Source organism: Strix aluco, chromosome 6, assembly GCF_031877795.1.
Source record: "Strix aluco isolate bStrAlu1 chromosome 6, bStrAlu1.hap1, whole genome shotgun sequence".
Lineage (NCBI taxonomy): Eukaryota > Metazoa > Chordata > Aves > Strigiformes > Strigidae > Strix > Strix aluco.
The window spans coordinates 5,617,704-5,632,496 of NC_133936.1; the positions used below are offsets into that span (position 1 = coordinate 5,617,704).

General features: G+C 38.6%; 1 protein-coding gene across 3 annotated transcripts in view; it reads right to left on the reverse strand.

Annotated features, from left to right (window-relative positions):
- KYNU (kynureninase) overlaps positions 1–14,793 on the reverse strand; it is a 62,532-nt gene that overhangs the window by 31,833 nt on the left and 15,906 nt on the right. For all 3 annotated transcript variants that reach the window (XM_074828224.1, XM_074828223.1, XM_074828225.1), the window contains exons 4-8: positions 10,481–10,563; positions 4,735–4,796; positions 3,250–3,321; positions 1,787–1,861; positions 313–459 (exon numbers count right to left, since the gene is read on the reverse strand). In XM_074828224.1, the coding sequence (XP_074684325.1) occupies positions 313–459; positions 1,787–1,861; positions 3,250–3,321; positions 4,735–4,796; positions 10,481–10,563 (439 nt within the window). The remainder of the gene's footprint in view (positions 1–312; positions 460–1,786; positions 1,862–3,249; positions 3,322–4,734; positions 4,797–10,480; positions 10,564–14,793) is intronic.

The window sequence follows — 14,793 nt, forward strand, 5'->3', positions numbered from 1 at the left end:
TTACTTCCTCTCTCTCCATTGAACCTCTTGAAATTCTGTCCTTCAGGAAAAGCCCTGTAGAAGTTAAGAGTAACGAATTATCTCTCCATACATTTAAGTCACACGTGCAAGATTGCTCTCACAGGGCTATTTCTTCATGCATCACACAGCCCCCAAAGGATCTAGGCACAGAATGCTTTTACTTTTTATCAGAGACCCACAGGTTTCTATGTGTGATCTCTTTTGTTCCACAAAAAATTGAAATTAAAAATATTTCATGAGGAAAATTGATCTAAAATTGATGTTGAAAGGACAGGTCTGAAGCAATCCTACCCTTTCTTGGCCAGCCTTTGTTATTCTAGGGATGTCAAACAACTGTCCTGTGTAGTACTGCACCCCACTGAACAGAATGACAGCAATAGAGTCCCCTTCTTTCTCAATTACAGCAAGGATATCTTCAGTCCTCAAGGTCTCCTCCCCCTAAAACAAAGTTAAAGCACACATTTCACATTAACTCTGGCAGTAATGAAACTGTCATTTCTTATTTCATAATCTATATTTTACCATGAGCTGTGCTGCTTGCATAAGGAGATCAAAAGCAAATCCTTAACATGGTAATGATATACAAAGGTAGTGCTATGAGGTAGCCTATGAGTAAGTTACCTAAAAAAAAAAAAAATCATTAGCAAACTTATCTTGAAGGTGCCAGTTATAAAAAGTCTATTCACTTCATATTCTATCATGCTTCATACTCTTTAATATTCCAGACAGTTTTAATTTACAGTAAAAAAAAATCCTGGTGCAAACAGCATATATAATGATTTTTATGTGGCATCTGAAATTTGTGGCACCGACAAGACTTGAAAGTTGTCTATCAGGTTCATTCTGTACTTTTCTGATAAACTTTGTATCCCACAGGAAGCTATTATAAACCTGCCATATTTATATTTCAAAAACAATAAGTCTCACATCATCAAAAGTACAAAAATCCCCAAACCTGGGGTCATTAAATATAGAGGAATCTCAACCAAAATAAAACCCCTCATTCTTGATTCTTTATGCGAAAATTACTGCCCCATCCTCTTCTCATTTTCCTAGCAAGGGATCATGTAAAATATACCACCACCTAGGGATCAATTAGGCAGAGAAAACCTAGAATTAAATTAGAATTGTTACTGAAAAGAGCTTGGGCAAGACTGTTGAATTGCAAGTAACTGTTATTATCTCAACAATCTTTGCAAATCTATCAAGCGTTCAAGAGTGGGCTCTTTACTCACAAGATGACTCAGATTTCAGAAACAAAAGGTCACCATCAGTTTATAGTCAGGTGGCAAAGTTCTTAGTACTGCAGAAGTGAAGCAAGGCAGTCTTTCAAATTAATCTGAATTGCATATTACTCAAAGCAGACCTTTCCCTTAGCCTGTGCTGATACAGACTGCTGCTGTTCATGTTATAGCAATCTTTTACCTTAGGACATTAAAAGGACATTGGGGTTTCTCAATGAGATACTATGTTTTGCAGTTCTCTTAGGATGCTGTCATTGTTGCTTTGCAAACAGGAAAAACAGAGAAAACATTTTTTTGTTCTATAAGGCAAACGTACTAGTTGAACCAGACAATTATAAAATGGGGTCTTATACCAAAAAATATACACAGAAACAGAACACATGATTCATCAATTTTACCTAAAAGTATTGGTAGAAACAGATTATAACTTCTGCAGACAAACACTAGAATGTTTGAGAACGTATGAAATACGTTTCTGCCCTTAACAATAGCAAGCAGAACTGAACATATTTCTCACCAACCTCCCGTGGCTGCATCATGAGCATGCATTTCTCCACATCAAGTCTATGAAGTCGAAGTTGGGACTCAACAGCGTACTGGAAGAGATTTCCATGCAGAACTTGTTAGCACAATTACATAATAAAACAACTAAAAGAAAAAAGACACGTCAGAACTTCAGAAAAGGGATTCAGCTGCCTGCCTTTCACTAAAATTAACACCTGAAAGCCTAATACAACTCCACTGAAAACTGTCTGGATTTCCTTTGGTTTGAAAAAGATGCCAGACAGCAAGGATAAAGTCAAAGTCTAAATCCTACAGGATAAGTTCATGGAGTAGAATGAGGGTGGAAATGTGGTGGTGGATGTGCTTCACCAGATTCCAGTGAGCAAAGTCCACCTGGATCACAGCCACAGAGAAGGCTGAACATTGCCTCTCCAGGAGCCCTGGGTACCCAATTTTCTTGGTAACACATGTTAAATCCCAGGCTGTCACATATGCACGGCTGCCAACGCAAACAAGGTTTGGCCAGCACATATATGCTGTCCCATGCTATCTCACCTCTTAGATTTGATGCACAGCTGGGAGGAAATGCGAGCTCTCAACTCTCAGGCTACTTTTTAAAATCCTACCCACTGATTTTATCAATAAATAATGGTTCTGGAGATAGCATAAAAATCATTGAATAATACTATAAACTAGCTTAAAATGACATAACAGGGACTGAAGTGATAGTGGTTGCACAGGTTATTACTGAAGTGCCATAGAAATTTAGAAAATGGAGTCCAAATGTACAAATGTACCTGGAACAAACATGGGATTAGTATGAACGTTACTTAGAATAAAGGCAATTTGAAGTTTATACATCTGTGCCGCCATCTTCATTACAAATAAACCTGTTAGTAGCTTGAGTCATTTTTATCTCACCTTAGAGATCAAATTTGTTATCAATTTCCATGAGTTTACGGAGTTGATGATAAAGTAGCAGTGGGCCACAAACCCAAAGATTAATTTGCTCTAAGCTGTGATGCACGGGCTATTGTCTCCTATTTCACAGCAGACAAATTATGTTTGAACTAGTAATCTAAAGTGCTAAGAACAAACATTTCCATCTCTGTCTGGGGATATATAAGCGTTAATGTTGTCAGTTTGTATTGATTTGGTTTCATAAAGTAAAACAGCAACAAGAATTAATAAAACATTTACAACTTCAGTTGATTTAGGCCAGTAGTTTGCTCAATGTCTTTAAAAAGACTAATAAATCAATGTACCCATTCAATCTTTTCCTCTTGTAACATTTTTTATTTGAACAAAAGGAATAAAGCTACAATCTGTAAAATATGCTGAACTCAAAAGCTTCTGACAGATTTTTTTATTGTAATGTTACTTGGACAAGATGAGCTAATAAATATTCAAATCAGGCTACAGATATTCTTTGGAAAAATATGATTAATAATACAAATATGGTGAAATATTAATTTCTTACATGGTCAGAGGGAAAGGCTCTGGCTTCTAGAAGAATTTTACAGCGTCTTGGAGTAGGCTTAAAGAAAGATAGCTGTTAAGAACAAAAAAAAAAATGTTAAAATGTATCTAAGCAGAGATGAGAGATGCTCCCAGCATGTAACTTAATAAAGACTGTTTTACTTTCATGCAGACTACAGAGAATCCCCTAGAAATTACAAATATTTCTTTGTCCATATAACATTTATCAAAGTAGGAAAGTGTTACAATACTGTATTTCATATATCCATAACAAAGGCCTCAAAAATCCAGCAGTGAAAACTTGCACTTACAGGAATCGATGTCAAAGCTTTGACTGCGGCCAGGGAAGCTGGGATTTCACCCAGCTCCATCCCGCAAGCAAAAGCGGCAGCTGAAGAGGAGCAAATAGTGAAAAGGAATTGATTTCCATTCCTGCCCTAAAACATTAGTTATTAAATCATCTGCCCCTCTGAAACAAGCCCGACCAAAGGACTAAGCCTTCTGCAAAGATCTCATTCTCATCCATCTCAGTACCTGTAGGTAAACGGTCTTTCCTTCTCAGCTCCTCTCGTGGAGGCAAGCTGGGCTTGCCACCATGCTGAGAAGTTTAGGAAAAGACTTACAAGCCCTCCTGCTCATGCTAGCAGTGGTTACTCTGAGTTCAGCATGAGCTGCATACCCAGAGCAGTTTAGCACAAGTCTGGCTGCATTGCACCTCATTCAGCACACAGCAGCCAGGTAAATTGTCTTGTACTTAGCCCCATCCTTCCCTGCCTCAGGTTTCTTATTTTAACAAAGGTCAGAGACATGTTACAGAGGAGTGGATCCGAGTAATGTATCTTTTTGTGTGAACCACACAAAATGAATCTTCAAGTTTTCATTCAGTTGAACCAAATCTTTGGAAATACTACAGAACCAGAAACAGGCTGTATGTAACCACAGAGACACCTGTGCATGAGGAAGCCACATTTATGGCCACTACATCATAAAAATAAAAATCAGATGCTTTATCACATTTTAGGTGTATATAAACCAGCACAACTCAAAATGCCATCTCATGTATGCAACTGAATTTTAAGCCTGACTGAAATTACAGCTTTATCTTGCTCACAGTTGAGCTCTTGTTTCTTAAACTCTGAAATATGGTATGAAATTAAAATTTGAGAAGCTATTTGTAAATGTTTCTTAAATAATAAGCTCTCTTCTCTGAAGACTGACATGCAACACATACGAAAACAGTTCAAACTTCTGCTATAGACTCCCTGAAAATACTTCTCTATTCAACTTTTCTGCTTAATATTAAGTGGAGACAGGTCTTGCACAAGCCAAACCATCATCCAAGATACATCTCCCAAGGCTTACAAAAAGTTAGGCTATCATCCAGTGCTGACTTTGTGAGATCCTCAGAAACACTTTGTTTACATTGACAAAGAAAGGAAAAAAATATTTTTCAACACAACATCAAATAAACATTGTAAGGACATACCATCTGGAGGTGCAAGTTAACAGTCAGCCCATTCATTAAGGCTACTTCATGTCTTTGGGCCCCTGAAATAATAACAAAAAAAACCAACACCTGCTTAGGGTTTTTCTTTATTGTTTCAGAGAAATCTAGTACAGAGTTGAGAAAGCAAGAGTATGTTTTCAGTCAATGTCTCTCTAAAGACTGGAAAGTAAAAAAAAAAAAACACCTTTGAGGTGTCATCACAGTGCAGTAAAAAGATTTCTTGCCTGACTCACTACACCACACTGGCAGGAAAATATTTATTTTTTTCAGGTCAGCCACAGAAAACAAAAACCAATTAAGTATTTCCATTTCCTGGCAAACCACCAGTGGATTTATTATCATTAATACCTCAGACAAAAATCAGGTCAGAAGACTAAACGTAAAACAAGATATGCAGGCTTATTTTTGTCATAAGTTTATATGTAAAGCAAGTCAGAAAACATAGTGAGACAATCGTCTATTGTAAGTGGTTACTGTAATGTCAAGCTAAATCTCATCCCCAATACAAAAACCAAGCAAAATTGGCCTATTGAATATAACAGACCATGATTAATGCAGCAACTTAGCAAGAAGCAGCCATACCCACATAGCTCCAAGGAGGTTAATAACACATGCCTTTTGGCTGTAGCTAATCACAGGCAGAGCTAATGGAGTAAAAACTAATTGTTATTACAAAGTATTTAGTAACAAGTTCTTGAACTCTTATCAACTACTGGTGAGAGGTTTCAGGCGGGATGAGGGACTGTGCATTGAGCAGGGCACCACTGAGATATGGAGAAAATCAATTCCTGGTTCTTTCCGTTTTGCCTGATGTCTGTTGTTGAAAAGAAGTAATTCACCCTTGACACAAGTCAGTGCTTTGAGAGTCTTCTTCAGCTGGAAGATGGGCTCGCGTGCTTTCCTGTAGTCATCGCCCCAGCAGTAGAGTTCACCAAAGGTGGAAAGAGGAAAGGGAGGGATGAAGTATAAGCAGGCAGAGAGGGCAACAGCCACCCTTAGGATTGATAAAGAGGAAAGAAAAACATGATATTGGGGTAAAAAGGGTTAAGAAGAGTCACAAGACACGGACAGGTGAATCCTGGGTTTCTCCTGTCCCTGCCTTGGAGGGCACACAAGGTCCCAACCAACACAGGGGAAAGACAGCAAGAACACCAAGACACTCCCACCATATCCCACAGAGTTTAGGTTCGTGGAGTAGTTATACTTTGTCAGCCTAGGAAAAAGACATAACCATTTCATAATATTGAAAACAATACAAGAAAATATAGGCAAAGAACATGGAAATATATAATTCATAAATCCTTGCCAAGGTGGCCTCAGCTTCTGCCGCCCCAGGAAAAGCCAAGAATCATTCTGATCAAGGTTGAGGTATTCAAGGGCCTTTCTTTGTGCTGCTAAAAACTCCAAATATTAGACAAAAGGATTTGTCAGCAGTTGTCAGGGACTCTGGAGGACCTGTCCAGGGAATGAGCCAGGAGTTAAGAGATGTCACGAGTAAGCTCCCTCCTTTAGACACCAGGAACATCATCAAGTTTGTAGAAAGAAATATAGGTAGACCTAGATCTTCATAGGGAAAAATAAGGTCTTTTCCTCACTTTTACTCCTCTCCTTTGCTTTCTTGTCTTCCCTCTGATAGCATTGCATCTGCAGGCTCCACGCTGCTGGAAGAGGTCACCTTGTGGCTGTTCTACTGCAGATATAGAAGATGGCTAGAAAGAGTGATTGCAGCTCAAAACAGTATTATTTGCAGTCTTAATATTTCTATGGAACTCTTGAGGCTGAATAAAGGGATAGCATCAAGAAGTGATATTGCTCTTTTTTCTCCCTTTGCTCCTTCCATGAAATCTGTAGCTTTCACATCAAATTCTGCATAAGCAATCCTTTGCCTGCTGTACTGTTTCCATATAAAACAAATGGTTAATCTGTAGATCACTTGTAGCTGCATGCTAGCATCCCAAATTAAATATGACACTACATTTGTCATGTAAGTCTTGGTCTTCTGTAAATTATATATTTATTAAAAGCTTTCCATTATTGAATTTCATGCCCACAAAACAAACCTCATCCGTGTCATTGGAAAACTGTTATCCTTTATAACCTGTGCTGCGTTTCAGAAAACAACCTTTCTATGATCCAATTAACCTATTACAATATTCAAAGACCCCGCACATGGGAGACAAAATTATGTTTGCTTTCTTTATTTCCTAACTTTATACCATATCTCCAAGACAGGCTAAACCCCGTATGTTCTGCTTGATAAATCTCCTCTTTAATAAAAGGAAGCAGCATTTGCAAAGTACAACTTCAGAGACAATTATGATTGCGTTAGGCAGACACTGCCATCCTTCTCCTCTCTGACTGCAGTGGGAGCCTGATCCTCACCAGAGTAAGTAAAAAGCATTTTGTAAAATGATTGAAAAAAGCCTAAGGGCCCCAATTCTGAAAACAGTTTGGTTATTTCAAATAATCCTTATCACTCAAAGTCACTACAGATCTGCTAAGCATTCAGTCTTCCCTCAACAGAGACCTGCCTGAGCACGTTGTACGGCAGCAGCCATACAGTTAATCTTGTTCCATCAGAAGGTGATCCTGCCAAGGTTGTAATGTTTTAATAAAGTCTGGTAGGAGAAGCAGAGATTACCGTTACCGCGTTATGCCACTCGGCGTGAGCATAGAAAAAAAGCTTTGGCATCCATTGACCTTGACTCTGCATTTCACAATGTATTTACTACTGTAACTTTCACTGAACAAGAAAATGTGACTGCATTTAATAAGCAAGGTGTTATAGCACTATAAACCATTAAAGATATTTTACAATCTTTAGTCCATTCCTGAATAAATCTCACCAAATAATTTTTACTTACTACTACTACTTAGAGTGAGAAATGACAATTCCTCCTCCTCCATAACATATTAAATATTGAATAAAACACAAGGTAAAATTTTGTTTATATTCTTACATTAAATTCACTAAAAAACTAAATTCGGAATTCACTCAACTCATACATACTTGGTATTACACCTTTTTGGAAAACAGTCCCCAATTGTAATGGAAGAGAGCATTTTAACATAACATTTTTCCTGCATTTATTCTCTCAGCCTTTTCATTATTACCTAAAATTTTAAAAATTGGAACTTGTCACAGTGCATTCATTATTTGGAAAATCCATTTGCATTCTAAGAATCACTCACCTAGATCCTGAAAAAAATAAAACCCTGCTGGCACGTGAATCTGAAGGCCAGATTTCAGACCAAACCATACTTTATAGTTCGATTAACCAAAGTCCAAAAAATCCTGGAGAACAAAATCCAAGCTTATAATGCTGACATGCCCTTTACTGCTGAGGAAAACAGGACTAAGAAACACTTCCCAGCAAAGAATTTTAAACACAAAAATAGGTTAACGATAGGGTGACCTCAGTCATAATTTTTATAGAAAACTTTAACATATACTTTTAAAATTAATAAAATTGTAATAAGTTCAGTGTAGTCTGGCCATTGTGATAAAAAAAGCACTAGTGTCATTTAAAGTTTGGAAAATAAAAAAAAAAAAAAGAGACTGACAAGCAATTACAAGTTTAAGCAAAGCTCTCATTTCCCTCTCCTTACACCCAGAATATGTCTTTTAGTTAAACAAATATTATAATGCACACTGAGCTGGCAGCCTCTACAAAACAGATGGCTAAGGGGAAAAAAATCCCAGCCTGAATCCTTGCTTTCTGCAGTGACTCTTAACCTAAAGCTGAGGCCAAACTGACCCCGGCACCAGCAGGAGGCCGGTGCTCAGCCTGCCCCGACACCCTGCGGGGAGTTCATGGGGGCCCACATTTTGCAGACAGAGCAGTGGCAAACATTCACAGGTGGTGATGCAGAGAAGGATGATAATTCAGGTGCTTCAGGCTGCCTTTTGGGTGATCTTGGCTCTCTCTCCTGGTTATGTGGAAAGCACTGATGGTCTACCTTGGTACTTTACCAATGTAAGTGTCTGGAAGTATGCAGTGTGACTGCTCTCCCTTTCTCATAAGACGACAGAAAAATTCTTCACCCTCCAGTTAATTAAATTCAAGGCTTCCAATTTAAAAGGCCTTACTACGTATCGGGCTAGTTGTGTGATGGGTCACATTTCGCCACTTGCCCACAGCTTCCCAGTGGTACCCTACCAGAACAAGAACATCCACTTGCCAGGCAAGATCAGTCAAACTAGTGAAATCCCTAAATCAGCTGCATTCAGCATTTCAGCAACCTCCCCCACTTTATATTCTCACATTTTTATGTTCTATATTCATTAACAGATGAATGTACTGATCTTGTCCTTGAATGTAATGGAAGTAAGAGAAGTAATTTCTTAACCTCCCAAACAATATCAGGTACTACGGTAGCAACTTCCAAAATCAGAACAACCAATCTGCATTTTGCTTTTTATTTCCTTCTGCAGATGGGATCGCTCTGCATAGCCCAGTGATGCCCAGTAGCCACATTCATATTTACGTTATCTTAGTGCTTACATCATGGATAGATCAACTATAACAATATTTTGTTACATTTGTTCTGCTTCAATAATAATTTCCAGTATTTTAGCTATTTTGAAACTTCATAAAGTCAGGAAATTATTTTATTTATAAATATATAAATAAACTTGTCATTAAATTCCTAATGTCTCTGTTTCCAGTTGTTCAGACTCCATTTGCTTCTCTTGAAGGAGAAAAACCATAACTTTCTCATTGAACACTTGTCTATAGGTGGAGGAGAAATTAAGAAACAATATCTAGCATATAGTAAATCAACTTAACCATAATATTTTTCCTTAGTGAAGGCACAAATGAACACATGATAATTCAGTTCAGACAGTCAGTATTGACAGTTGCCTTCAACAGCTAAATTGAAATACTGGCAAAATCTCACTAAAATCTACTAACCCAGCCTTGGCAATGGCTGCAAGGGTTGTGGAGAAAAAGGGTCTGTGAGAAACCCTGCCAAGATCATTTCTCTTCCCCCTTCTGACAGCAACAACTCTGAAGGAAATCCCAGTGAAAGTTATTTCAGCAATTACACACAGGTTAGCGCAAAGAGACGGCAGACGAGATTTGCATTCGGACTCAGACGACTGCTTTCATGGCTGGCAAACTCACCAGAAGTCTCCAGGGCTCCTTCTCAATCTCTAGACTAACCAGAAGCATTTACTGCCAAAGTCCTGCAGCACTGCAGACTCCTCAAGGGGTACAGTGGGGTAATGGGAACTTACAAATAGCAGGTCCTGCCCCAATTATCTGCTTCATTGACATAAGCAGTTCTCAAATATGAGACAGGATTTAGTGGCAGAGAAAGGAGGAAAAGCAGAAAATGTCTAGATAGAAATAATTTTTCAAAGGGGAAAGTTCATTGATTCACTTCTAGGAGAGAGTCTGAGAATCTGTAATGCCAAGTGCCCTTTAAAAGGGCTTCACGTGTTAGACCAAGTGGTTTACGATGTTCTAAGAAACCCTTTGCTGCAATTAGTTTCATGATATACATATGCTCATATATTATCACATACATTCATCTCTTAAATCACTTGCAGCCTTAAAACAAAATGTTAGTCCATGCACAAGGCAGTCAGAAAAACTGCTTTAAAGCAAAAGAATGCAAGGAACTAAATTCTGGTTAGAGTTTCAGGCCTTTCAATCTTAAAAGAAACCAAATTCGTTTTCTTTTCTAGAGAAAGATTTTCCCTGTAGTTCACACCTACCAACCAGCTCAGCCATCAGGTCCAGGATGCACTCGTCTGCCAAAGCCCACGGGCGCTGACCGTTAAAATGGCCGTGAACACCTCTGAAAAGGAAGAGGCAAACAATGAAAACATATGCTGTTCCCTTTGGATCAGTCCTAAGAAACGTACCTGATGTGGACATTCCACACTTGGAGGAGGAGAAGACTTGCCTAAGCTGAGCACAACGTTTCTATTATGTCATTAAAGCTCTTAGCAAACACAATTCGTTTGTTGGTTCCTGACAAGTTTTCAACTGCTTGAAAACTATTTATTTTGGCCCTCAAAACTCCTCTATAAATCCATTAAAATTAAAGATGATAGTTTTTTCACAAGCCCTCTGGAAGTGGCTGCACGGGTACAAGAACCCTCTGGGAACCGGCATGCTGGGAAAGGGTACAGTGGTGCTGGAACTCCAGCTCACACAACCTACACAGAGAGCAGAGATCACCCTGCAGAGTTACTCCACCTGCATTTCTAGCTGAATGTTGTATGGTGCAGAGAATGGTAGACTTGAATACTGCCTTGCTCTCAGACAGAAATATTTCTTTTCAAAAACAACTTCTATCCTCCTGAATCTCCTGTCTGAACTCACCCTTCTGCATAAACCAGCAGGTACTTAATGTATATGCAGGGAAGCACCTGCCCAAACAGAGCTGCTTGCTAATTTTTATTGCTTCTCTTCTCCCTGCCATATTGTTCTAGATCTAAGCTTGCATAAAGCTTTTTGATTTGACAGAGGACATTAAAAAAAAAAAAAACTTTATGTCACAAACTGTTCTGTCTGCAGTGGATCATATGGTCACCTTAAACCTGAACGCATCACTACTCTGGAGCGACGGATATGTACATTCAGTTCTGGATTAAGTGCTCTGAAATAATTTTTGCTTCAAATGTGACAGAGAACTAAACTTCTAAGGTAGCCACCATGCATATATAAATAAAAAGTTGCAAAGTTTCTTAAACATTCAGGATGTAGCTTACAGATTTAAATGCAAATGAAAGCAGATTGAGAAAAGTAATAATGGTGCTAATCCAGGGGAACATTGCTCTGGGCTTCCATCTCACACTGGATGATTTTCATATTTGCTGAGCACCACGGGGTACTTGTGGAGTCAGAAATGCCAGGCTGCATGCGGCTGAGGGAAACCAAGTATAAAGCTGTTTCAAAACAGGGACAAAAGCAGGAGGAAACTGAGTAGAGACCAAAAAAAAAAAAAAAAAGCCCTAAAATGATGAGAGAAAGAAAAGAAGAAAAGAACAAGTAATAAACCTTTTAAAGAACAGGTCCACAATGTTCACTCAAAATCATAAGACATCTGGGTGATTAAGACATGAGAAAGGAGGGTGTATGAGACGCTACCAGCTAGTCCCCCATGCCTAAGGCTATTTAAAAGATTGGTTTTCCCTATCCACCTCCTACTTCCTCTTCTCAGGTAGAATTTTGTTCTGTCTCCCACACAAATTACCTGGATGTTTTACAGTTAGACCCTTACTGATTGACTTGAGTCTAATTCACACCTCCTAGGGATATTTCAAAAAAACCACAGTCCTAAAGAAAAGAAGAACTGCTGCAAAAAGCACAATTTGCGTTAACCATTTCATGAATCTCATCCTTGCAAAAAACCATTTGCTTTTGGACTAGTTTATGTCCAAGGGTGAAGGAGGGCACAGGTACAACTGACTATTTCTTACAGCTAAAATAACCTCCCTACGTTCAACAAGTCCAGCCCTACACAGATGACAAGGAGGACCCTGATCCCTAATTTGGACAAGGTCATGGTACACTAGCTGACCGCTCTTCTCCATTTTAGAATTGGTCTCTGATGATAACTTGATAGCAGAAAGCGGACAGTGTGAAATAACACTCATTTACAAGAACATTTCATCGATGAGGAATAAAGGCAGTAGGTGGGTAGGGGAAAAAATGTGGTAAGGGGCAGGATTAGGGCTAAAAGTTCTTCCCTTCTATCAGACCATAACGCAGCTGCTTTCCCTGAAGACAGTGGTATGTGTTTCACAAACAGCACGACAGTTATTGCTAATTTCCCTTCTTATTCTTAACTGTAATATTGTAATCAAGGGACTTTGAGGCAATACGGACTGTTAAAATAAAAACCCAAAGATTTTCAGTGGCTCTCAGCCCGAGGGGATCCGTATTTCTGAAAGAGAATAGCGAACATAATAAGATGGGAAAAAGAAGCCCTAACTACCTATGGGATTCTCTTTCATTAGCTTTCTCTGATTTTATAGCCATTAGTGTCCTTCTAATGGGAATTTACTGATGAAAGCTCTCTCTACCAGCACATAGGACTAACAAAATTTCAGAATAAATTTCCAGGTTATCATGAAAACAAATATGAGATTTTGGGCATAGGAATATTTTCTTTTGAGAAGAAAACATGGAAATTTAAGTATATTGAAAGAGGGGAGAGGCAACATTAATTATTATTCATATTATTATTATTATTACAGCACAGCTTACAGCTTGGCTCCCTCTTGATGGCCCATATAAATGCCAAGAGACAAAAAATATTGCAGCTAAAATGGTAGTTAAAGGCATATTCTTGGACCCTTTTTTTATTTTAATCACATGAAACTCTGTAGCCTTTGCTGATGGCACAATACATCCTATTACACTTAGGTTGTAAAATTCTATGCTCTGCCTCAGAGAATTTATATCTCTGTATATTATGCCACCCCTCTCTCAGCTCTGGTAGGCACTGGGGGTAATAATCTTTAAGGACACAACTGCAGTGCTGCTGGCATTCCCCTCAGCCATGGATAGCCTACGTCTCATTTTGTTTCCTCTGCACCCTGGGTAGCAAGAGAGAGATTTAAATTGAGGTACCCAAATTAATGAATACAAAACGTGGCCCATTAAATCATAAAGCATCATACAAACAGAATTATTTCTTAAACTACTGTGAGAGTTCCTCGTTGTGCAAATTAATTTTTAGTCGGTTACCATTTTATTTTCAATTTGGCAAGAAATCACAACACCACGTTTTATTCGCTGAGGTCTGGTTGATTTAAAGCTCGCTAGGGGAGCTAGAAACACATTTTCTGATATGATCCCAGGGTTTCAAAGGAGGTAACAAAAGGGATTTAAATTAATTGCCAGCTTCAGGAATCTTCTACGCTCATCCAGATCTTGTTCAAGTGAAAATTTCCTTCTTGCTTCTTTGCCAAAAATGATGCAAGGCATTTAATGAGCCAATACAGACTCTTAAGTTTGATGATGATTTCAAGCAAAGAAATAGCCAGAAGAAAGCAAAACATATCCAAAGAAAAAGAACTGTATGGAGCAGTAGATTGAAGGCAAAACTAAAAATCCCAGGGCACTAAACCCGGTGTTTACAGCTCTAACATACAACCTGCTGAAAGGTACAATGCAGACACGACTCCTGCCACCAAATGGCAGAAGTGAGTTTGTCAAACAGAATATGACCAAGCCCTACCAAGCTACACTCCTGCTTGCAGGTCTGTTCTACCTTGCAGGATTAGTTCAGCACATAGAACCTTCAGCACAAAGATACCTTTTGACTCACCAAAAAGAGTCCTTTGTTACTGCAGGTGCTATATTATAAAGTCCTCCACAGACTTGTACTTTTTGTCTACTATACTCATGTCAGAAGCCTGTTGCCAGACTACTTCAATGCTTAGAAGTATATATACATATTTAGTTTCTAGCCTAAATTTATTAAGTACTAGTTTATATTTACTGTGCCAGCATGTTATTTCACAGAAGAGGCTCCTTTTTTCCCTCCTATGCTTACTGATACATTCACAGAGAACAATCATTTTTCCTTTCAGTCTTCATTTTGCTCAGCTAGACACCTCTAATCCTCAAGACTTCCATTCAGCAGGTTGTCTACTCCCCAATCACCCTACCAGCCCTTTGCAAGAGCATAACAACTGGCTACGTCAGACTCCCTTGTTTTAACTGTTCCACTTTAATGAGTTACTTGGACGTGAGAGACGTCGCCCGCTGCAGCGAGTATGCTCACATGCAATAATGATTCTATAAAATACCTTGCTTAAACAGTTGTGGCAGAGGAAAGGGAAAACAAGACACTGCAAAACACCTATTGGCCTTTCAAAGAAGTCACACTGTGGTCTTTTAGATTTCAAAAAACTGGATTATTGGCTACTCTAGACTAAGCATGGAAGAGACAACTCTCATTCCTTTTTGCCCCTCATTCAATAAATCTTGGATTTAGCTGAAATCAAAACAGAAAGACAGATGAAGTTTCAAAGGCTCTTTTTAAATCCATACTAAGAATGCCAGTGGC